The sequence below is a fragment of the Anabas testudineus genome, chromosome 14, assembly GCF_900324465.2.
Source record: "Anabas testudineus chromosome 14, fAnaTes1.2, whole genome shotgun sequence".
Classification (NCBI taxonomy): Eukaryota; Metazoa; Chordata; class Actinopteri; order Anabantiformes; family Anabantidae; genus Anabas; species Anabas testudineus.
The window spans coordinates 9,467,813-9,494,067 of NC_046623.1; the positions used below are offsets into that span (position 1 = coordinate 9,467,813).

The following is a 26,255-nucleotide window of genomic DNA, read 5'->3' on the forward strand; positions in this document are numbered from 1 at the left end:
CAAAGATGGTAACCTATATGCTATATTTGGTCCTTGTTGTAGGTTTTAAGTGGTGCAGAAATTATCTTTATTTGTCTGGGGAACTGCTTTAAGGCATTGAAAACCTTTGGCACAGCAGGTGAGTCTCCTTGGTACATCTACAGTGTGCAGCATGTGGGCTCCTGTCGACCCATGCGGACAAAGGGCATGGTGGGGCATACTCTAATGAAAAAAAAAGGAGTGCAGCATCCTCTGATGTTTTGTGAGCAAAAAAAAAAAAAAACAGGTCTGTGAACGAAAGATAAGGAGAGCCACCGCACAAAGCAGATACAGAACAGAGAGGACTCGCTCAAACGTATAGGAAATCCGTACACAACACACACACGCACGCTGAGTGCAAACACATCGTGATCGTTTTTTTTTGTTTTTGTTTCCTTTTCTGCTTTTGGATTCTAATGTGTAATCGCACAATAATGGCACATTAATAACTTTAGGGATAAAAACGCAAGTATAGACATCTTGGAAAAGAGAGAAAACTGGTCCTGGTGGGCTTGCATCTTTCAGCAGCAGTGACCTTGGTCTAATCCTTCATTACAACAGGCTTTATAAAACTGTACGTTTCGTGGAAAAACAAATTTGGCAAATCCTAATCCTCATGAAATGGCTCTTTCTTCTTAGGTGCCCACTAATTAATGTCACAATAACGACTGAGAGGTCCTTAAACATCTGCATTTGTTTTTGACACTGTATATGTCTAATTAAACTTGCTAAGATAGGAGTGTCTCCAAATGTTCAGCAAAAAAAAATAACAATATATGAAACAAAAGATGCATTTTTCTATTATAGCAGTTCACAGACATAAATTCTTCAATGACAGCATGGCAGCAGGTTTTACCCAACTAAACCTACGTTGATTTCATAGCATTTTAATTGATATGTGAGTTACAACATGCTTAATGGATTGAAACAACAGCAGTTGTTAAGAAGCAGCTTTTGTTGCAGTACGATTTATTACAGTAAATACTGAAATATATTCATATAATGAGTCCAAGTCAAAAGAATCCTAAAGGTAACCTGCTAAGATGCTAAAATGAGCTACCATTATCTAGTTATACAATTGTTTTCCCCGAATCTCATCTTATACTGTTAAGTCAGGCTCTAATTTCTATTAGAAAGCTAGTAAATCACCAGTAGGAAGAGTCTCTACAGTTGTATCTGCATTTTGACGCAGTGAGATTTGGATGTCAGGCTCAGCCAAATAAGATGAGCATATTCAAGGGCTGGGTGCCCCTCTACAAGGGCAACAACAACACCACTCCACCAAATGACAACTGCACAGTCGCAATCAAAGATTACATTGTTGGAGGAGGCACTTGATAGGTGCTGCTTGCATTGACCTGTTGTAGTCACCAGTATCAGTCTCCATTAGTCAGAGACGCATTAGTCAAGAATGCAGGTCAGTATTCCTCACCCCAGTGCTTGACAAAAATCAGAAGACTGTGCAGTCCTCAAAGCTGTGAATCCTTTGGGTTACACGAAGCTATTCCCCACTTGATGAAGCAATGGAGTCTGGCTTTGTAAGTGCTTTTGCTTTATCACTAGATAATGGACAAACTATCCCCCCACATGCCCACCTGGAATAAAGACAAGCAGATGGAAAGAATTAGATATTTCTCCCGCTGTCTTGCTTGGTGGTGGGTTTGTTTATTGTTGATTTTCTTTTTTTCTTTATTTGTTTTTTCAATTTTAGAACATAGTGATGTGCATATGAAGAAGTTCAACTATGTCCACCTGGGGAATAAAAATGTGTCCTTGCATATACATAAGTTGCAGCTTTTTATGTTGTAATGTAGACAGGTTTGTGAATAAATCCTGTCTAAGCAGAGGCTCAGCCACTGGCTTTGCAATGGCACACTGTATCAAAAGCCTGTGTGTTGGCAGGCAAGGACCATCCCAGGGGTAATCATGTCCATTCTACACCAATAGTTGCAGCTTGAAGAGTCTTGTTCTGTGGGACATGTGGAGGAGATTTGTGCACCAGTGACTTGTCCCTTAATAAAGTTTTATCTAATGACTGACTCGGGACTTTAACTGTGGGAGAGTCACTTGCTTTAGGAGAGTCTCAGGCTGCTGATGCACTGATGAGTGCTGTTTGTGTTGGCTGGCACAGTGCAGCTCATGTGCTCAGCAGAAGTGTTACATGTGTCATCAACATTTCCTTTTTGGCAAGAGGAGCAGGAGAGGTATGGCTTATAATTTCTGGTTGACCTACTGGGATATGTCTGTGTTTGTCTGTGTCTGTGCTTCAAACAGGACAGAGACTGAAGGTACACATGGAAATAAGCACAATGCATTTTCAGCTTATTTCCACAGATTTCTGTCAGTTTTACCAGTTTTCATTTGATCCCAGTATCACTGGTAGAGAGTCTTACACTGTAATTATCCTCACTCGATGATTATGCGCCCCGTTTGGTAGGAGTATACTCTTTGTCTTACTACTAACTGCAGTTGGTTCCTGTGTTCAGCACTGCAGTCTTTGCTTTGGATCAACTCCTCCACCTTCAACTTGGCAAAACATGGTGGTGGGATGCTGTTTTTCTTAGCTGACCTGCATTGTGATGGTTTATAGTTAGTGAGGCTCCAACATTGTGCAACACAAGATCTCAATTCCCTTCTGCTATTTTCCCCAAATCTCAAAGGTTAGATGTGGCAGAACACTGCTGCCTGGTTATTGATGGTTTCTATATCATGTCAAGGCCAGTGCCCAGTCCTTATATCCTACCCTCTAAATCTATTGAACTCTAATAGATGTTAAATCCTGTAGAATAGTGTGATAGTTGATAAAGGAAAAGCAGTGGTGTCACTTCTGCCCTCATAAAAAGCTGCCAAGGTTAGTCAGGCTCATCTAGGTTGGCTGAGCACTAACATGCAAAACACGTGTGTGCAGTAGAGATGAGTGGCCCCTCGGAGATCATAAAGATCAGAGAACTAACTTTCCCAAGTGTAACCTTCACATTAGGCCTTTGCGATGTAAAGCAGGTTCGACATATATCGGGTACAGTGCATCTCAAACGCTATCTGCATCCAGTAAACATACAGTATGTGTTCCATTAAGAAAAAAGCATCTGTGTGAGCAACTACCTAAAAAGGGTTGCACAGACCAAGATGTTTTTTTTCTTTCCTTGCCTTCCCTCTCCTCCCTTGAGATGTCTGTCTGTTTTTCGTTTGATTTCCCCTTTATGTTTAAGTTTGAACTTTGACATCCGTACCTACCCCAGGATGTCTGTCACAAACTGCAGTCCAACATTGTGACAATGCTTTTGTTCTCCCAAACCTCTTTATGAACTTCCTGTTTTCGTATCCTTTTTTCTGTTCTTTCCCTCAAGGTCTGGCGCACCTGATGTTAAACCGCCAAGGTATGGGGTCTGTTGGTTTGCTTTTCCTTCCCAACCACCTGATCACAACATTTCCCTTCCCCTGAAATCATTTTAGTTGATTGTGCTGCACTAATATTTCCTCTCCTCTTTTCTCATATACTTGCCTATTCGTTTTTGCTTCCTGTCATGTTATGTTCACTACTCACTCAAATTTTGTCCGTCAAACCCTTGTCCTGACCACTGACTGAGCTACTGGAACATCACCTTTGACCTCTACAGTTTTTCGCCAAGGTAATGCATCTATGCTCATAGCATCTCTTCGGTTTAGTTTCATGGGTTTCTTTTTTAAAAGGTAATAAAGAGGTGTCAGTAATAAAGAATAAAGAGATTTCATGTCAGCGTTGTCTCTCAGGCATTTCCTTTTAAAATAGAAAGTAAACACAAACATAACTTTTTTGAGTCCTATCTCAAACCAGTTATGAGATAGGACTGATTTCTTAAACATGGTCTTTTTTTTAATGGTCATTCATCAGGCGATTGCAAATAACATTCCTTTAAATGATTTCTACATTATATTAGAAATATGTTAACAGGATAGATGGGGTAAAAAAAAGATATTTCAAACTACTGATAGAAAAGATGTTTTTACAAGCTGTAGCAGGGTTTTGCCAGCAAATAAGATTCAGAAAGTTATCCACACAAGGCTAGCACGCAGTGTATCATTTACACACACTGTAAACTGATTTTAACTCAAGTGCTAACATTTGAATTATAGTAGAGCTGCAGCACCACTATGTAAAATCTTTTACGAGGCAAACATTAATCTGAGGCAAATACAAAACTTTTGGCAGAATCCTGTGGGAGGCACTGGCCATAATGTCTCCTGTATTTATGCTTTGTGTTTTCTGCAACATGGTATGAGATTGAGATAAAAGTCACCATCCTGTCTCCATGGCAATCACTGTTGTCTCTAAACATAGAGACTTGGCTTTGATGACCCACCAACCACTATAATACACCACTCACATCTTCATTTTCTTCATTGCCAAAGTGTTACCCTGACTGTTTTGAGAAAATAAACATCTTACGAGGTTTGCTAGAAATTACTGATTTGAACAGTGTATTTTTTTTACTTGTCATTACAGTTCCTTTATCATAAATATTCTGCTGATTTAAACTGAAATGGCTTTGTAAATCATCTTTGAATTACACTATTCCCATGTAACACTAATCTGTGAAGATGAAAGCAGTGTGTGCCAGTACCCTGGGTGTTCTCATGTACGTTTTTCTGGTGTAGAACTGATAACACTAATATCAAGGTCATTTACAGTAGAAGAAAAGGCTTGAAAAATACTTCACAGTATGATTACACCAGTTTTTTACCCACTATAAATAGTGCAGCTTGAGGCTGTACATGACTGTGACATTATAAATTAAGGTCTGGATTCTTTGGTTACTTGCTCTGGGACAAAGTCGTTCATGTTAAGAAGAACTAATCAGTCTTCGCCGGGCCAAAAGATAATGTTCAATTTAAGATCCCACTTTAGTTGATGGGTGTGCTGACACAACAGAGCGGTAAGATGTGCTACTGCCTCAACTGTACAACCCTTCAAGCGATACTCAGACGTAGCACTACAGTTAGTACCAAAGTACTGTACATTTGACTTTGTGTGATATAAATGAGATGAGTTTTAATCAGCCGTTTAGTGTTATAACAAACATTTGTTATTAACTGTGATGATGTTCCAGCTTTAGCCTGAGGGCATACTCAAGAGTGTTCGGATACAATCTGTATTTATTTGGTCATAAATAATTTCCAATCAAATATACAACACAGTTGTCCCTCTCTGGGAAGACTCCCACAGTTTATGAATTAATTAAAATCTTGCAGACTTTAGGAAATCTGAGAGCAGCTGCTTGTGGATATGCTTCAGTCCAATAATTATTTGGTAGTTTGTACTGATATACACAGACACATACTGTAAATACTGAGATTATTCAGACACAGGTGTAGCTCACTGGAGGCTGGAAGTTTACACACGTCTCCGCCTCCAGAGCAATAGGAAACTGCTGCCCGAACTTAGGTTTGAGTGCAACCAGCTCTGATCATGAGATGCAGACAGTAACTCTGCAATTAAAAGTTTAGTATTAATGAGAAATACACACACAGCAAAGTCACTAGTGTTCAATAAACTCTTGTTAATGTTCAACTGAGTCAAATTTATCACTCCCAGAGTCAATTTAACACTGGTGATTTTGTTGTGTGTTGACATTTTTCATGTGGTACAGGCACAGCAGCACAGTTTAACTGTAAGAGAGCTAATAGGAAGTAGTAGAAGATAAAGTCTTCCTATCTGATAGCAAGTTGCTTGATGTCTACAGGCTATGTCATACCTCATGATGTAACAGTCAGCCTCCCAGCTAATGTGTACTGCATCTCTGGGCAGTGCCTGCACAGATAATCCTTATCGGTCATGAATACAGGGGCAACGCTGGCTACCTGACACTTAATTTGTCCAGTGCTCAAGTGAAACCCAGGATGCTTTAGCGTCCATTCTGAATTTCGAGTGGTTTCAAACACAGGGATGCAAGGATAATGTGTGGAAAGACAGAGAGAAGGGGGTGTCACAAAGCAGGAAGACAGTGACAAGGAGAAAAGAAGGAAGGGAGACATTTAGAGATTGTTGATGCTGCCGTTATATTTTGCTGTGCCTTCTCCTTCTGCCCATATGAGCAGCCATTTGCATGGAGAGATGGCTTGGCCCAGTGATCTTAGAGCTGCAGCCAAGGTCGAAGGTTGATGCCTCTACCCCCACATCGGCTGCATAAAACGTTCTTTCAGCTAGTGCACTGACTGCAGCCAATGTCTCTGACGACATTTCCTCCAAATTGGAGCCAAAGTCTGTCTTGTGTCAGGGTAAACACAGCCAGTATTGCCTTTTTCACAAGCTTGTAAACATTACTGCTGCAGACAATGAGCCACATACTGGTAAGCAGGAAAGCAGAGATATGGCCGGCTGTAACATCTGCTAGTAACATCTTCCAAAGAGAAATCCAGGAATGACAGAAATATACCACAGGACATGCACATATTATGGTGCTTATCCACCCATGCTTTGCTAAATAAGACCTTCTTCGTCCCCATAACCATTTTCTCAGCCACTATATGCTGGCTTTAGCTGGGTTTTTACTGACTCTGCATCTGCACTTGGGTTTACTTACAACATCAGTTAAGTTTTATACATTTAGGTCGAACAGCAATGGTGCAATAGGTTGATGTCTGTTCAGTAGTTGAATAACTGCACTGCACAGACAACAGAGACTAATGGGACCACTGATCCTGCTGGCTTAAGTTGTCCCTGGAGTTCCAAAGGAGACATTTACTGTACAAATAAACATAAGTGACAGCTTATCCTTCTAGCTTGAAACAGCTCGCTCAGTAGCTCAAAGACTGCATCTTACAAACAAGCAAACGAAGGGGTCTGTATACTAGTTTTTTACAGCCCACTTATGAGTTCAAGAACTGTGTTATATAATATTTAACATTAATCTAGTGTTGCATGCGAAATAATAGCTTAATGTCAATAGCTGCCACCCTTGAATTGTGATTTTTACTGTAGATTTCAATACTGCATAGATCAAGAGTGGGTGTCAGAATAAGTTAATATACCATACTGTTTGTGCGAGACCTTGGTGAACTGTGAAGCAAAATAGAACACAATGGGTTTTTCTAATTCAGTATACAAGAAGGCAGAGTCACATCGGTAATATAACAACACAGAGTTTAATACATAGCTGTGTAACGTGTTGCTACTGCAGTGCCAGGCTCAGTTTGCTGCTGTTTTCTCTCAGGATGCTACATGTCACAGACTTAAGTTTCATAACTCTCTCCTAAATACTTTCTTATCCATTCTTAATGATGTCAATTGTATGAGTCTAAGCAACTTACTTACTTACTGGGAAGTCTAGGATACAATGAAGTAAACAAAAACCAGCATCTTCTTTCGTTTTTATTGGGACATTTGGGTGAAGTTGTTAGAGCGGTTACATTTTTACTGTATGTTTCATCATTCAATAGCAATCCTTTGCAATGTGAGTGTGATATAGATGTTTAGCTCAGCCTGATGCTACGATATTGGCATTTTAAAAGAATCACAAGCAAGGCTGGCGTTATTCTGTACTTCTTTTATTGTCAACAAATCTTATGACTACTAACATGCAAGCCAACAATGCAGTACCGTCTCAGTTTCAGTTTGAGACACTCTGGTCCAAGGTCTGGTCAAGATGTAAGTGTTTAAAATTATGTAGAAAACATTGTGTTTCTTTGCAAACTAACAATTATTTTTATTTCTATTTATTTTATATTTATTCATAGTACCATATAGTAGCTATAGATAAAGGCCATAGATAGTGCATGTAATATTGACTCAAAGGAAACTATAGTACCCGTATTATTTTAATTAACGGGATAAGAATGGTGCAGTTCTTTTGTATATGTTTCTATATTCATATTATATTCATATTTATCTTGTATATTGAACACCTTGGACCAAATGTACTGTATGGTCAGTTGAAATAAGATTTTTGTCCCTACTCTGTCAGTGGAAGAAGAGGTTTTATTGCATAGAGGAATGTGTAACACAAAAAACAAAGGATGGTTCATTAAACAGTAAAGTGCTTAATGCAAGTAACAAAGCCGGTTAAGGATGAATGAGTAACGCCAGGAATGTACTGTATATGTGTCTCTCTTCTATTAACCAAGTCAGCAGAGGATGTTTTCCTTTGTCATGCAGCATAATAAAGGCAGGTATTTTGGGGATCCTTGTCAGAAAACAACCAACCAGCTATTGCACTCTTCTCTCTCAGCCAATTTTAAAGGAGAGATGATTTATAGCTCTGACTTTTTATTCTTGAAAGAACTATTAAGTCTAAAATATATAAGAAGTTTCATAGAAATAAAATACTTTGGATCGGCTTACTGCAGGTTTTTGTCCCGTCATGGGATTTGCTTGCAGTAAGAAAAATATAGACTATTGGCAGACTTAACCTTTCATGTGCAAACAACACACTAAATCACGTGATCTCATTAACAGCATGTACTTTAGGGATTTCTAATGTAAATAGCTCCACAAACATGTATGTATGTCTATGATTTGTTCAAGTTAGTCTTGATTGAAATGCGTGTTGAATAGCACCAAATATGTTCTGTTTATTTTCTGCTATATTTAGTGCTTCCTCACACACTAAAGCCCCACTCTATCTCAATATGTCACCAAAGTAGGGAATATATTGTGCAGTCTCTGAAACAATTATCTAAGATGTTTCCTCTCCCCTCTTAGGGCAGAAGGAGTCGGTGGCCACCTTTAAAGGGAACGAGTTCTTCAGCTACAACCTCTCCCAGACACCCATACAGAGCAGTTTGGATGAGATCACACTGTCCTTCCGTACGCTGCAGAGGAACGGCTTGCTGCTACACACAGGGAAATCTGCTGACTATGTCAACCTGTCCCTGAGGAACGGTGCTCTCTGGCTGGTCATCAACCTGGGCTCCGGTGCATTTGAGGCCCTGGTGGAGCCTACCAGTGGAAAGTTCAATGACAACGCGTGGCATGACGTTCGAGTGACACGCAACCTTCGCCAGGTGTGTATATTGCATTTATGCAGTGGCTGTAATAACCTGCGATTTTGGTTTTCAAGAATAAGAAAGTCACATTCACAAAAGGCATGTATGTAGATTATTTTAAGCCTGTCATCATCACCTGTGCTTTAGTATCAAATTGTTTTCAAATTGTTCTTACTGTTTTATTGTATTAGCTTGTCAGTCACACATGCAGAATTGCATGAGTCTGTACAAAAGGTGCTTTACAAAGTTTGATTGATTGATTGATGGATGTTTAAACAGTCAATCAGTGGTATTATGCTAGTAGCAGGCCAGACAGATCTAAAATCATTTATATCAAAGGAAAACTGGGCCATTTATACTGTACAATGATCTCACCTTATACAGTGATTGAAAGTGCATCTTTCAGATTAATGTCTAATTCAAATTAGATTTATATACTATTGTCCACCAACTCTAACAAGCACCGTATTGGTTTCTGCTGAATGTTTAATGGTTCTGCTCTGCTGGACTCACAATCGGCGGTTTTCTACATTCTGATAGATATTACCACTCATATTAGGTCATTGCCCTCTTCCTCAGGAAAGATATTGCTTTGGCGGAAATCATCAAGTCCTTTTTATAATCAGCATCTTGCTTTTTTTTTATGCACCCACAAGATTGCTGTAAAGGTCTTTTTACCTTAATGAAAGAAAAAACTGACTCATACAGCAGTATCCATCATATTCACATATCCTGCTGTAGCTCTGAGATCTATCGAGCTGGTTCTTTTTTTTTTACCTCCACAGAACAAATACTGTTCTGATTGTCACTGTATGTAACTCATCTTAATCAAAAAGCCATTAAAAAAATGTTGTAGCTGTGACTAGAGATGCAACATTGCAGCTGTATCAGAGACGACATACAAGAAATAGTGCAGGTTATATAATGAATACAGCCATTGCATGTGTCTGACATTGTGCTGCTGTATCTACTGTACTGCAGCCAAGTACAACTCGGCCCTAAGGTTTCACATTCATTAGCACCGTCCACTGGACAAGGCACAGCACTGAATCCCCAAACTAATTTACTGCCAGGATGTGTCTGTTACATTAAATGTTACCCTGCTGGCATCCATTCTACAATTAATTCCATCATATAAAGCCTTATAGCTCCAGGAATCTGTGTTTCTTTATATATATAAACACAGAAAACATGAGATAAATAAGTGGAATATAGTGCAGAGTGGTCTTGTAGTTCTGCTGCACAGATAATTACCTATTTTGCAGGTCTAAATGTATATTTATAAGTTAAATTTACTACTATACGTAGCAGAGCTCTCACCGCACTCTTCCAGTAAGAGCAGTTACATGTAATAAGTAGCAAACATGTTTTAATAAACAGACACTATCACCTGCCAGCACCAAATTGTAGATGGACTAAAAAACTACCCAGTGTAGATACAGATATTTTGGTAGATACATTTAAATTGCAACACCTTGTATATTGTAAAAAAAAATGCATTGGAGTTGGATAGTAACAAAACAAAAGAGAATAAAGGCGATTTCTGAAGACCTCAGAACAAGAGTGGCCGATGCTCTTCAAGATTTGAAATTTCTAAAGAGTTCAGACTCCACTAAACGACTGTCGGGCAAAATTGTGTACAAAAGAACATTTACAACACCAAGCGCAAGTTGTGTAATATCCCTGGAGATCACAAACCCCAGAGTAATGTCTACTGAAGGTCTCTGCTGTAATGGCTATTGTCAGTGTTCATGAGTCCTTCAGGTGAACACTGAATAACAAAGGTGTACATGAGTTGTAAGGAGAAAGCCGCCGCTCTCCGAAAAGAACAATGCCGTACTGGCTTGTCTAAAAGTCTAAAAGTAGAACTCTTTGGCTTGAATGAGAAGCTTTTTGTTTGGCATTGACCAAAGACTGCAGCATAAGAACCTTATGGCAACCTTATGTGGACATGTTGGTGTCATTCTTTGCTGCATCTGGGCCCACAGCAGATTGACGTCATTGATTCTGAGCTGTACAGGCAAATGTATGAAATTCAGAGAAGGTGGATCATGCAGTAAGACAGCGACTCTATGCTCAGGTCCTTTTACTGATAAACACTTACTGGAAACACTAAATTAAAGTTATTGCTGAAAAAGGGGGATCACACCACTTACATGCTTTTTACACAACAAATAACTGTCAAGTGGACTTTTTGTCTCATTTGTTTAATTGGTTTTGTTTTATCTAGTTTTAGGACATGGATGAAAAAGTCACTTCACTTTTTATCATAATCATTTTCATGCAGACAGTTTCAAAGTGTTCACAAACCTTCAAGTCCACTACTCACAATCTTCTTTATGTTTTTTTAGCTCTGGTCTTAACAGACCTGAACAGAAATACTTTAGCAGCTACAGTACGCTTCTCTATATTCGCCAGTTAGTCTCTGGTGTTATGTGTCGCTGAGCATGTATTTTACAGCAGGTTTTTAAAGCTGAAAACAACATTTTAGCCAATAATATTGGTTTCAGAAAAATGTGCAATCACAGTTTAAGCATCCTAATGATGGTGGCAGTGTCATAGCGGTTTATTTTTGGAGCATATGCTTAATGCTTCAGTGTGCCTGCCAGTGCACTTAGCTGATATTGGGAAGTATGTATAACTTAATGGAACAAAATCAACACCTTAAAGACAAAAAGCTCTTCTTAAGGGAAGATGTGTTCCCAGCTTTTATGTGCCAAATACATAAAATCATCACTTGCTATAGTGGATTTATCTGAACCACAACTACTACATACTTGCCGTATGCAATGCATTTAAATGTTTGATTTCTTTGCTGAAGCAGGACCCAATTTGTATCTAACTCTCTCATCATTACCAGTATTTTCTGATCTGTCACATTAACGTGCACATAAACTTCCATCCTCCTCCACATCTATTTCCTTTACCCTGGCTTCCAGAAGAGCAGCAATCCAGTGCTTACATCACTTATGCTTTCAGCCATGCATTTGATCCCTGTGTAAATTGCTTTCCCCTCAGATAAGTTACCTCACTGACATGAAGATACGGGGGAACTGTAACTCCCAAGAGAGTGGTGGTGGAAACATTTTATTAGATCCGGTGGTGCTTTTCAAGCTAGAAATTCTCCTATTACTAGCTGCCTCTCCATCTGTCTTTCCTTTTACCACAGTGGGCTAACTGATTGGTGCACATTTTCACTCCTTTTCTGACCCTCAATAACAATGCATTGACCTGTTTGTGTGTACAGTTCATGTGGCACGCTAATATGCACACACATTATCTGTTATTATGGCTTCTTAACACAGCACTCCCTTTCTTACTGTAACTTTGAAACTCATACATGCCATATATCATACTACTTTAATGAGCTCTGTGTGATGCTGGAGATTTTGCAATTGTGGAGAAATTATGATGAAAGGTCATTTTTAAAGTGTGCCAGCCAGGACTTGATCTTGATGTTATCCTACTGTGTGCTCCTAATGAATGACGCTTTTGCCTAATGTAATAATTACCTTGATCACCTCTGATTTTCAAATGTTTGCCTTGTCAGGATGTGGTGTAATTATTAGAGGCTATTAGACACTGGTCTTTTATTGACTTTTCTAGACATTGAGGAATTAAAGAGAGACCAGCATGACTCAGTTTCATGAAAGAACTTTGATTTTGCAGAAGTTTCTTGATTTTCAGTATCATGTCATTGTCCACTGGCCAAGGTTTTACCAGCAGACAGACAGAAATCAATATCTGCCAGTATCAGAGAATAGTGAGGCAGGACCTCGTTTTAGAGACCTGACACCTGAACATACCATGTCAGGTCCTTCTTTTGTCTCGTATGCTCTTGCTTTCAACATACCAATAATTTTCACAGAATAGACCCCGCAGATTTCACAATTTGATATTTACAAAGTGCTGAGCCCACTTTATAGGAAATCTCAAACTGGTCCCACATTTTAAATTTTTTTTTTTTATTTTTTTGCTTACTGATGCCTGACTGTGTGATAATGACCAATCTGCTTCGTCACACCACTTTGCCTCCGTTATCTACTTATGTCAAGGTCTGTTGGGTTTGTTGGTGGTGGTAGTGTAGTACCCATATTTCCACCCAGAAACGTGGCTCCAGCGTTCATCGCTGTCTTCCTTTCCATTGTGAACAAAACCTACTGGTTTTTATCAGTAATGCTTATTGTTCCCAAAACATGTTAAACCACAAGTGCTTAAAATTAGTTTAAATAAAACACTATAATTAGTTAAACATGTACAATATAATATACATTCATATACACTAAACAATACGTTGTGTACATACATTATACAATTCAATACTTGGGAATTTGTCTGTGATATTTGACACTACTACTGGCCAGATTTAGACAAAGATTTTTGTAACTGACATATTTCCTCTGAACCCCAGCATTTATAAAATGATTCTGAAAGGCCTGAGACATTAAAATAATTAACTTAATTGCTGAACAGGCATGTGCCCTGCCTGGTTGGAGCTGTCATTTTTCTTTGTAGATCTCAAATACAGTTTTTCACAGTCAGTAGAGCTATAAAGGAACATTTTTTTATTCTTTTTTTCCAACCATAAAAAAAATATAATTGTTTTTAGTTGTTGCCTAAAAGTGAGAGCTGTTGCATTTGTGCAGCAATACATGTTAGATGTCAACTTATTGTCATGGCAACAAGCATATCATTTTTCCTCTATAGCCCTATTCATTCATTCATTTCCTTTGTCTCTGTGTACTGATGAGGGTAATGTGAGAATTATCTTGTTTTGTTTTTACCAGTATACAAGCAATGTAGCTTGCCATCTTGATATCTTTAATCTCAAATTAATTGAGTATAACTGTAGCGTTCATTTTGCTTTAGAGCCAAAATATCAGTGGAAGAAATATTTATGATGTACTGACTCCACTGCAATCCTGCTAATGTATCAGAAACAGGGATCAGCCGAGATTAGTGAACCCTTCAAAGCGGTTCTTGTAATTGCTTTCAAGATTCAACATTAAGGCTCAACCACAATCAAGAAATTAAGCATGAAATAATTAGGGCAGTTCTTTCTTTTTAACTTAAAGTCTTTCCATGTCTTGTCATTTAATGTCCCAACACTCCTCTAGGTGACGATTTTAGTGGACGGGATTCTCACCAACACAGGCTACACTCAGGAGGACTACACCATGCTGGGCTCTGATGATCTCTTCTACATAGGTGGCAGCCTAAACACAGCTGACCTGCCCGGCTCCCCGGTCAGCAACAACTTCATGGGCTGTCTGAAAGATGTGAGTACAGCTTGACCTCACCCACAGAGAGGACACGAAATACTATCCTACCCTCCTTGGATAGCACTAACCCTTCCTATAAGCAGGGCATGTTCTGCATATACGCCTCACGTTGATATTGATTCTCCGATTGTAGGGTGTTTCAAGGAGAAATGTTCAGCTGAGCAGCTGCGTTGTGCAGCGCATATGCATTTATAGATTCCTGCGGGAATCCCCTGGCAAATGTAGCACTAATATGCATAAGAAACAGACGCATCTTCTTATGTTCATTCCTGAAACACAGTCTGAACTGTTCCCTCTCTACTTTCACATTTTTGAAGCTTTTTAACTCTGGCCTGTACCTGTCACATTGATTATCTCGAGCAAGACAGTAAAAATCATGTACTTAGCATTAGAATTAGTATAGGCACAGCAGAGAATTATGGGTTAAGGCTCAATTTCAGTCTGGTCTCAGAAATTTTTAATGAAGTAAGACCAGACCAAATCTCATAAAAAGCAAATGATGTGCATTAAAAGTGAGGGAAATGCTTTTCCTTCCCAAATAAGGATTAGGAGGAGACATGACTAAGATATTAAAATAGTGAGGTGAATAATAATAAGATGGAAATCATAGTAACGTACACATATATTGTCCTGGGTCAATGCCCAACTCGAACAAATGAGTTGTCATGTGTCAGTAAGTTTTATGTCAAGGGATGTAAAGGATTTATTCCATAAATGCTGATAAACTGTTACTAGGCTCTGCTCTTGATCCACATTAAATCCAGCTGTGTGGGAATCAGCTGGGGATACAATGCGCCAAGGACAGAACAGGCACACGACTTAGATGTGGGATACACAAAGTGCACAAGTAATATAGAGTAGAAATAATCTGACTAAGGCAGTAACAACATCAGCAGGTCGAAAGCATAATCGGCAGCAGTTTCATTGTGTGTAAGAGTGAGAGCTTCACAGATTGTAAAGATATCAACTTGTTAAAGGTAGATTGATGACTTGTGAGAAGGTTGTTGGAGACTAGCATGTTCAGCGTCAGCAGAAAAATCCTCTATATTTACTCTATGATGTCAGATTTTGGTCCAGCCTGAAGTATGACAACAACTATTAGATGGATAATCATGCAATTTGGACAGCTTTCTGTGATTCTGCAATAGATGAATCATACAGATGTTGAGCCTCTGACTAGTCTTAATATTGTAAGCCATTTTGTGGTGGTTGTGTACACGTTAGTATTAGTCATGCTGTACTTCATCATCGTCATCCTTTTTGTTTTTAGTGACTCAAGCTCTGGAGGTAGACTGTATTTAAAATTTTAGTCTTCGGTCAACAATAATGACTATGACTGACTAAGATTAGATTTTGTCCAACTGATCTCAGCTCTTTAGAGACGGTGCGCTGCGTGATGTTATTAATTTGAGTGATACGTGCAGACATCAAAGAGGATAAGATGATTACGTCTGGAAAGATGCAACCACATTTGCAAGTCCAGTACAGCAGTATAACCCCCATCATTGGTATGATATTGCTTTCTTTTTGTTAGTGTGATAACAGGATGAGGTAAGATAATAAACCTGGCACTGCCAAACATAAGTAAAACATGCCATTGGGAACGTGCTGATGTAAGCATTAAATCTCCAGGCATTACTGTGTTTCCTGCCTCAGGGGCTATAAGCATGTTGTGTACTGTGTAAATAAGGTTTAGGGTTTTATTTTATTTTGAAACTCAGTCTACATGTATGTAATACATGTCTATTAAACCCCCCACACAGACACATTTAAGATGAATGTGTACTGGTTATAATATTAGCAGTAGCTGTTAATAAAGTAAATAACATGAGCATTTGAAAATGCTCGAGCATTTGGTGAATGATTTGGAGTGTCTACATAATTACTGTGCAGCGTGAATACACTGAATTGAAAATGAGATGTTATTTATGGATAGGTTATTGTCCACACACCGCTGCCAATGCTGCAACCTCCGCTCTGTGGGCGGTGTAGCTGGTGGTGGTGTTTGGAACTACTACTGCTGTGCTGTAGTGTAGGCACGCGGGGAGAATATGACAGGATAAAGAGTCATGATGAAGGAACGACAAACCCAAAAAAAGTCCCGTTAATGAGGGTGAGAGGTTGCAGAGCTGTCAGGAAATCCAGGAGCCAGGTTCAGAAACAGGTTAGCCCAAGTCAAAGCTTCGAGTTTGGTGATGAACTGGAGAAACAAAGCTCTGTGGAGAACATATATATTCACCTTAATCTGTGTGGGAAAGAAAAGTGAGCAGTGACTAAAATATTTATTGTATAAGCAGAGGATCTATTTAGGGGCATGTGTCTTATATTATTGAAGGTAGTTTGGGCCATGAATAATCTCTGTAGACGTTCTATGATAATAGATGTGAGTGCTGCGGCGCAGAGGCCATCAGGTTCATCAGGTAGAGGAAAAAAAATAATGGCTGCTTTCAGGTGGATGTCACGACTACAACAACTAGCAGGGAGAGATGAATTTGTCTTGGAAGTCAGCAGCTTATTTAGCCTGCAATACGTGTGCCCACAGGATAACCCACACCACGGTTTCTTTACTTCAGCGGTTCACGTGTTTTTGCCCGGCGCGGTTTTGAAGAATGAGTTCATACAGCAGAGGAGGTCTTCATTCTCCAACTGCTGTTATCCTTCACTACTTGAGCATAAAAGACATGAGGGGCTTTGTCAATCAACACCGCAAGAGCTTTATTCTTGTGTTTTGGGATAGTCTGTAATCCTTGTCACATAAAACAGCCGTCTGAATTGGTGAAATAGGATTCCACTTCCTGTATTGTCCTTTGGCTTATATAATAGCTGTACAGAGGTCACAGCTTGCTTTTGCTTGCCATCCATGCAGTTTTGTTACATGTGCTGCTCCTAGGTGTAAAACATCTCTATATATAACTGCTAATGCACTTCCCCTGCTTTCTGTAAGTGACTGTCCTGATTGACTGTCTTCCCATTAAAACATTGCCCATTACACTCATTTCTCGACGGTCAGTTTCACCATCTGATTTCGCCGCTTAATTAGTCACACCGAGGCTGTGTGAAGTGTGATATTGGCTCAAATTGCCTCTCCTCTCCACTGTTGGTCCTCTGTGCAGTGTGGTATGTCACCTCAGGCAGTGGCTGGTTGCAGAGTGATGTGGTAGATAACAGTGGGATCACAGTGACTTACCACTGATACAAAATGAGACAAGGATTGTTGTCTTCTGCTGTGCATATAGATGAACCCACAGTGATAGTACAAAACAATACAATAACAGCACGGAGAAGCCCGTGCAGATGTTTTAGTGAAGTATGCTTTCAGTTTAAACAGGGTATTGTATAACTTGGTGTAAGTAAATTGGTATAGTTTTTCGCCCTGTTTGCTGTGATTGATCTAAAATACCAAATCAATAGGAAAGCAGAAGGAGGCCAGTCATACATTCACAGCAGCCAAAAAGAGCAACACCTGATTTAAGCGCCGTTGAACTGCTGCTGCATCATAAGCTCAGACATAAAACACAAGTTTATGCCCTCTTATATTTACTAAATGTTCATCTTTAAATATTAAATAGTGTGTTGTACTTCATCTCTCCCCTACTCACTTCATCTGTTTGGGCTTGTGCTTTTTCAGTTTACTTAGTATAAACACACATAATTATTTATCATTGTGTGGGTGATGTCTGTGAATCTTCCGCTCCGAATTTTAGATTATTCTACCGTCGCACCTATTGTATGATCCTAAGTGAGCTAAATGGCTAAAATGTAAATGTTTGCATTTGCATTTAAATCTAAATGCTTTTCCAATTTTCACAAGCATTTCAGCTTTAGCTGCTTTTCTTTTTTTGTTTTTCTCATGACAGTATTGTAGTTGATGACAAAATTGTATAATTAAGCTAAAAAAATTCACATCAAAATGGTGGTGCAGAACAATGTATGGCCTCGCGTTTGTATTATAAACTGCTATAAAATACAATGCGTTTAGTTCTACATGCTTCTCGCTTCTTCTACGATACACAGCATGAGATAGGAACAATGTCAAGTTTGTTTTGTTTGTATTTTTGTGCAGCAAGTGGTTCTACATCCACATAATTTGATTTGGCCAATTTGATGCAGCTCTAGAAATGAATCAAAATAATACAATTGTGTGTGTCGGGTGGTGTGTTTAGCTATGATTCAACATGTTTTCAGCTGCATGTCCTTGTTACTGTTGCTGTGTCACATCAATTCAGCGATGTATTGATGAGCAATATTCAACCACACTGAATTTATGGCTCTCTTCAGTCTCACCGTGACTTGTCTTTGATTTGTTAGGTGGTCTACAAGAATAATGAGTTTAGACTGGAACTGTCACAGCTTGCTGAACAGCGAGACCCTAAAATCAGTATCCATGGTGACCTGATATTCAGCTGTGAGAATGTGGAAGCCCTGGAGCCGGTCACCTTTGACACGCCGTCGGCCTACTTGACATTGCCCAGGTGGAACACAAAGAAGACAGGTGCCATATCTTTTGACTTCCGCACCACAGAACCCAGCGGCCTGTTGCTGTTCAGTCATGGCAGTCTGCAGGGAGCTCAGCCCGACAGGAAGCCCAGGGCCGACTTCTTCGCCATAGAGCTGCTCGATGGATTTCTTTACCTGGTCATGGATATGGGCTCTGGCAGCATCAAGATGAAAGCTGGTAACAGTAGGCTCGATGACGGCGAGTGGTGCCATGTGGACTTCCAGAGGACAGGACGCAATGGTAAGATAATTATGTGGAGGCAAGAGAAGCTTTCTGTCTGCTTCTGTCGCTGTGTTTCTCCAGTTTTAGCCGTGGCGTAGAAAAGGATCCAAGTTGTGAAATGGCCATATGCCAGCATGGATACAGTCACATGGGCACATTCTCGCAATCGAGGCAGTAAAACATGTATATTAGGTTTTAATTGCAATCATATTTTAGTTGTTATAATACATGTATGACATTTACTAAATATTACAAAACCTGTTTTACAAAAGGCCAATTATGCAGCCACCCACCTCAAATTGGGAAGTGCTTGCCTTATTATCACAATCCAAATGTCTGCCTTATCAGTAGGAGCCATTAAATACACTCAGTTCCTTCTACATCTTTCTTCACATGTCTATAAATACATTCCCTCCCTTCTTGTGCAGGGTACTATGACAGTGCAGATTTGTCAATAACAATTCTTCACATTTTCAGCTGCTTTTCCTTTTTGCTCAAATCCTAACGACTAGTACTACAGTTTCTTTATGCATGCTATTTAAAACAAACAGAGGCTGGTGCCCACTTCCTCAATCTCACAGTTTGTTCTCACTTCTCACTAAGCACAACCCACACACACCTGTCTTCATTTTCTGCAACAAAAATATTGTACAAGCACAAGTTGCCTCAGTGTTAATTCCTGCCCCACAGGCTTTATTTCCGTGAACAGCCAGAGCATCCCCTTCTCTGCTAATGAAGGCAGTGAGATCCTTGATCTAGATGGGGACATGTATCTTGGAGGGTTACCTGAGGATCGCCACGCCCTTATGCTCCCCCCTGAAGTATGGACGGCCTCTCTCAGCCTCGGCTATGTGGGCTGTGTGAGGGACCTATTCATTGATGGGCAGAGCCGTAACCTGTGGAGGCTGGCTGAGATTCAGAGTGCCACAGGTGTCAGCAGCTTCTGCACCAGAGAGACTCATATTAGGTGTGCCAGAGACACATGTGCCAATGGTGGACACTGCAGAGAAGGCTGGAACCGCCACATTTGTGACTGCAACGGTACCGGCTACCTCGGTCGCAGCTGTGAGAAGGGTAAGAATTTCTGAGAAAGATGGTGGTGGATGGGGAGGATAAGTGATTTTAAATTGCTGCTGCAAAGCTTTTAACACACTTTGACCAGTATTTTATTTATCATCTTAGCTGTGTAGTGGCTGGATAGTGCCTGCACAGATAAATGAAAATGTAGATATAAATAAAATTCATCATCAGACCTTTCTACCCCTAAGCCTCCCAAACAATGATAGTTTCATTTGCAATTGCAGGATGATCACCTTAGTACATACTGTACTGCATATTGCCAAATAGGAACCTTGCTCTCATCTCAAAATAACAGCCCATGTCCACAAAGCAGTTCAGGTGACGAACAGACAATAGAGAATAGAAAATAGTTGTTTTCATTAAATCCATTCAAAAGTAAATTACAGTATTTTCCCTACAGTACAGTGATTCCTTAATGAACTGTCATTCATGAGGTTGCCAGTGCTATGAGTGTTTCATTAGAAATGCAGTGCTGCTTCTGCAGCGTGATTCCTGAATCACTCTGCATTTACCATGCAGATGGTTTTCTCAGAGAGAGGCCAAATTACGCAGATCCATTGGCAGCTAATAGTATAAGGGATATATGAAAATCCCTCTTGTATTGCACTATCATGGGTATAAATCCTTTAAATTTGATTGCCGCTGTAATCTTGCCACTGCCTTTATATGCTCCAGGCTTTTTCTGCCATCTGGTGCGGCTGATGAAAACTACAATCTAAAATTCTATCATGCGGTACCTGAGATAAGCTCAGATACAATTCATGTTTCATTCCATAAATGCCACTTTGTGTTTTTAATTTAGTGCCGTGATCACCTCTGGGCTTCAATGTCTGCTCTTGCTTCCTATTCTTGAAATTCACAGAGGCCACCATGGTGAGTTATGACGGTAGCATGTATCTGAAGGTGGTGCTGCCAAGGACACTGCACACAGAGGCAGAAGATGTGTCCCTGCGCTTCATGTCCCAGAGGGCCTATGGGCTGCTGATGGCCACCACCTCTCAGCAGTCGGCGGACACTCTGCGTTTGGAGTTGGACGGAGGCAGAGTGAAACTCACTGTGAACCTGGGTAATGCTAAAGCAGCAAATACCAGCAGATAATGCCAGTTGACCTTTTAGGACGTGACACCCAGCCAGACTTCACATATTAGTTTTGCCTCATACTATTCCACACCTGTCTTCATACACTAGAACTACAGTTGCTTAAAAAATATATAAACATTTTATTTGGTTCTTTTACATGTTGATATAATTGTCTCAGAGAAATTTGGCTGACTGTCAAGCAATCCAGTTTACCTTCAGTTTGTCAATTAAATTATGAATTATTAATATGAATTGAAAGTGGTTACATTAGTTTATGACTGGATGTTTGCTTCATAGTTTTCAGAACGTAGCTTAAAATCTGTCACAACAGATTTATTTTTTGGTTTGACAAATTCATCCAGTGTTGTCTACAGAAAATTGTGAGCAAAAATATTGCTTGTACGCCTGAACAGTAGGGTATTTTTAGCAGAATAACTGGACTGACTGTGTGTTGTTTTACATACATTAGAAACCGTACATGACAAAGTTTAGAGGCAGGCAGGAGACAGTGTGAAGAGAAAGTGTGTTGTATGTGTTTTTCTACACCAGCATCAGAAGGATCACTTTCTCCCATGGGAATTTAAGCATACAACACTGAAAATAGAGACAAACATATTAAGATAATAAGAAGATAAAATGTAAAATCAATCCTTAAAAACACTTTGAAGGATGATAAAACTGCAATGCCTTTTTAAGCAATTGTAGGTGTGTATGTATGTTCTCCCTCTTTCTCTGTCTTTCTCTCTCAACTCTCTCTCAGTTCATCCAGTGGTCAGGTCCCATCTGACCGTCTCAGCTCTTTCAGCCCTTCAATGGCTTGTCTGCAGTTCAAGGAGAAGGCAGTCAGAGACCAAATCCATCATTACGCGGAGATATTACCACTTAGACTCCTCGCCTCGTAGATGTGACCATTGTAGTTCCCTCCCCTCACATTTACTGGCCTGTCTAGTTTAGAGTCGCTTCACTGAACACAGGGTGCCAGTGATGGACTTTCTCACACAAACACACGCACACACCTGCACTAGAAAGTGGTCTCTGACTGTCTGTATCCACTGCTCTGTGATGGTTGACAGCTTGAGAGCACGCCTCAGCCACATGACTTACACCAAAAAATATCTATGTACTAGTATCCATTAGATGAATTGGTTTCATACCATGCAAATGATGAGCATGTGGATACATTACGAAGTCAAACATTAGAATACAGCAGATGGATTCAGATGATATCAGCTGCTGCAGACATGGGAAAATATTAGCAATGCATCACATTCGTGTGATGCATTGCGCTGTCGCCATTTCTTTCATGGTGTCAGGTTCACTGTGGCTGCAGGTTGTGCAAATCGCCCTTTTCCTCTGCATTTAACTTAGAGAATATATTACCATATTACCATCAGGCCTGCAGATCTTTTCAGTTAACAGAAGACGGATCAAGGTTTGGGCTTTTGAGTAGAGGTTCATTGCTGCAGTATGTCACAAAATTACACATTCATGATTTTCTTCCTCATAGATTGCAATGAAATACATAAATCACACAACTTATGGATGCATGGAATCTAAACACAACATTGCAATATTACATACATGCTGTACAATAAAAAAATACATTACGAGAGGCTCAAAACTACTGCAGACTGTGCATAATTGTAGTAATTTTCGTAACTTAAATCCACTTAAAAGTAGCCAATCACAATTGCACTATGGAGTGAAACCATTGTCGTCCTGTGAGAGATAGGCTTTAAGATTTTATGCTCTGTTTTAAATGCTAAAATTTTCATTATTATCTACAAAAGAGATGCTCAAATCTAGAACAGGTTCCATTCCGTTCATTTTTGTTATCTGCTACAGGACATGTTTGTTAAATTACCCCAAAGCACATGTTAGTAAAAGTATCAGTTGTGGCTATCTGAAACAGTCAGATCCCATTTGCTGATTCTGGATGTAAGCAGCCATATCAGAGTCGATATTGATGCTAAAAATAATGCTGGTGCACCTCTACTTTTATGGTCTATAAACTCTTATTGATCCCCACTTTGATCTGGTCTGTTGTGCTTCCAGCAGTGCCAGATACATGCTGAGGTTTTTTCTTTCATTCACTGTTTCTTTTTCCGAATGTTATGTACACTACAGGGAGGAAAGTGGCGGTTTAGACTCTCGAGCCTGTCCCCGGATGGTGGGCTCTGAAAAGCACTGAACTGTCTGCAGAATGTACCTTGAAGGATGTGAAATATTCTCCTCTTTTGTGCTGTTCTTTTCTTCTTTTAATCTCACCATCTCACTCTCTCTCTCACCAGATTGTATCAGGATAGACTGTAATCTCAGTAAGTGTCTCCAATGATTATTTACTGTACCATGATTTAGAGAATATGCACTGTGCTGTAATCATATGCCTCTTATTCTGATCCCTTATGAAACAGAACATAATTCATTTATCCAGCCCCACAGTTCTCGTTGTTTACTGTTGCAGTTATACCGCTCATAAGCATCATTACAATGATAAGAATAAGAATAGGATTTCACTGCGGCAAGCAATTGTATGGTTGAATATAATTGCATCCTTTCTGTGCTCTTGAAATCCACAAGTAAAATTACACATTTTCTTATTATTGCAATGTAATAATGTGATCAAAGGTAGCTAAATGTGTCTTGCAATAATCTGCTGTTGTGCTGCCAATGATTCTGCCATTCATTTGCCAGTGACTAATTTGTTCACATAGCCGACAATTGGGTACAGTTTATGTACAGTTATCTGTAGACAGAACAGCAGGGCTCAGTCTCAGTACGTCTGTCTGGGTAACTACACTGCACTAGCAGATCTGAGGTTAACTTAAAGGTTAGCCTGGTATCTGATCAATAGATTGCTTTGAGACAATACCAGTATCTTTCAAAAAGACTTGCTCCTGCTTAAATGTTGACATGTATAAGAGAGACAACATGTTGTTGCAGTCAGTACTTCCTATTTTAGGAGAGCACCTATTGTATGGTGGAATATATTCCTTTTATCTAAATTAAATCTGATTCAGAACAATTCTGAATATGTGAACTCAAACTATTTTTCATAAATTGCCAGACACATGCCTTGTGATTCACTGGAGATTTTAATTATAAGAGACATCCACAAACAGATAAACATAAAATGCAGATGGAATAATCTGTATAAATGAATAAAATGTCTAAAATCCTTCAACACGAAGGTTGAGAAAAATGACAATAGAGGAAAAGGAGAGAATGCATTTTTAAGCACCTTGAGGTATTTAAATGAGCAAATTCCTGTATAATGCCATGATTAAAAGGAAGATATTTGTATTCTACTCTCTTTTGAAATCAACTAGTGCTTTAGATACATCGTAGCACGGTTATGTTTGAGTTCATGATGTAGATTGTTGCTCTCGCCCGATAGTGAGAGGCAGGCAATTTACATTTTGCCTCAGTTCCCAGCGGTGTAAGAAATAGATAAAAGCTATTGCCAGTGGAGAGGTGAATGCTTCTCTAATATGCAGGGGAGGCAGGCTTAGAAAATTCTTTTCACTATAATCGAGTGATGGCTGAAAGATCGTTTCCACCCGTCATATATGAATAATTCCTGGATTCACCAAAATAAAATGTTTAGCTGTTATTTTTCCATTGATCAATAATTTATTGAGGCATTAAATTGTATTGATGATCACCGGTGATGAAGAAACCCACTGCAACAACACTTTATGTGCTCTCAAATGCATTTTAATATTTATGGATGCACAGCAGACAAATCTATAAGCCAAACAGACTGTACTGTAATTTCATATGTCTTCTAATCTATTCGTCCAAGATGCAGATTTAAAGATTAAGCAAAAACTGTCAGAACAGATTTACAAACTAAGTCTAAGAAGCAGTTTATCATATTTAATGGATTTCATTGTTTTTTCTCTGATCAAGGTGAGTAGTGCGTGTGTCTACTTGTGTGTGTGGATGGATAGTCAAAAGTGAGATGTACATGTACTGTCTGTGAACCAGTTTACATGCAAGAAAAGAATGGGGCTTTTTCTGAATTGTTCATTGCACTCATTAGAAAGTACACATAATTAGGAAAATAGAAAATGTGACTGATAAAAATGACTTATTAAAAGTATGATTGTACAGTAAGTCCATTATCTCGCGATATCTGCCCAACATATCACCTCCTGGACCAGCAGATGGCAGTGTACTACCACACACTGGCCACAGAAACCATGTACTGGCATGTGCTCTTCTCTCTGCGTGCAAAATGAATCATCCTCCTCATCAGTTATAATATATGTATGCTACACCAGTGACCTCTGAAGAGTTTAACACTGCTGATGTGATAATGTACGTCCCATTAATAGATTTTATGATTGATAATAGAAAATGAAGCCAAATTTTAAATTGCAGAATTATCTGCCTAAATGATTTAGACGCTCATCGTTTGGTGGGGAGAATTACAATTTGCACAGACTCATTGTGCATTATAAGTATCCTTTTTTTGAGTGTTTTAAAGGATTAGCTTACAATTTGATTACAAAATCAAGATTTATTTCCCAGGCAAGTTTTCTTTCCAGCGTAGTTTACTTCTGGGGAAACAGAGACAGCCTATGTGCAGCAGCATTACGGGGCATGTCTACAACTGGATCCACACTGGGAGTGTGATAGTTGTAAGAAAAATGTTACTGTGGTGCTGTTAATTAATTCTCAGGAATGGCTCACGGTCCATTCTTAAAATGAGGCGTTTGTTCTCCAAAATTACAGAATTACCTTAACATGCTTTGATTAACACGTACATCCTGCATTCAAAGTCACAGCTCACCCATCGTGCTGACCTGTAGAACCGCCACCGCCTTTGAAGTAATTCTTGTTTGAAAATGTTAATCAAATTTAATTTTAACGGAGGATCAACTTGACAAAATAGACCCTTTACATGTGCTGCTTCCTCTCAAGCCTCTGGAAACTGAGCTTGGGAAGCGAAGGTACTTTAAAAGGAGCTCCCATTTCAAAGGGTTTTTCAGCCAGATGTCTTTTGTGAATACATATCATGTTCTACCATTTTACTATTCTCTGCAGTGTTGGAGATCACTGTCCCTGATATCAAACACTAAGCGTAGTAAGTTTCACCATGTGTCATT

The 26,255-nt window shown here is 39.4% G+C and overlaps 1 protein-coding gene across 4 annotated transcripts in view; it reads left to right on the forward strand.

Moving 5' to 3' along the window:
• Positions 1-26,255, forward strand: part of nrxn2a (neurexin 2a) — a 98,881-nt gene that overhangs the window by 23,499 nt on the left and 49,127 nt on the right. For 3 of the 4 annotated variants that reach the window (XM_033326347.1, XM_026369842.2, XM_033326346.1), the window contains 8 exons: positions 3,366-3,395; positions 3,636-3,647; positions 8,696-8,997; positions 14,097-14,258; positions 18,570-18,999; positions 19,672-20,055; positions 20,924-21,127; positions 23,433-23,459. In XM_033326347.1, coding sequence (XP_033182238.1) covers positions 3,366-3,395; positions 3,636-3,647; positions 8,696-8,997; positions 14,097-14,258; positions 18,570-18,999; positions 19,672-20,055; positions 20,924-21,127; positions 23,433-23,459 — 1,551 coding nt within the window. The remainder of the gene's footprint in view (positions 1-3,365; positions 3,396-3,635; positions 3,648-8,695; positions 8,998-14,096; positions 14,259-18,569; positions 19,000-19,671; positions 20,056-20,923; positions 21,128-23,432; positions 23,460-26,255) is intronic. The other variant, XM_026369843.2, reaches the window with a different exon arrangement.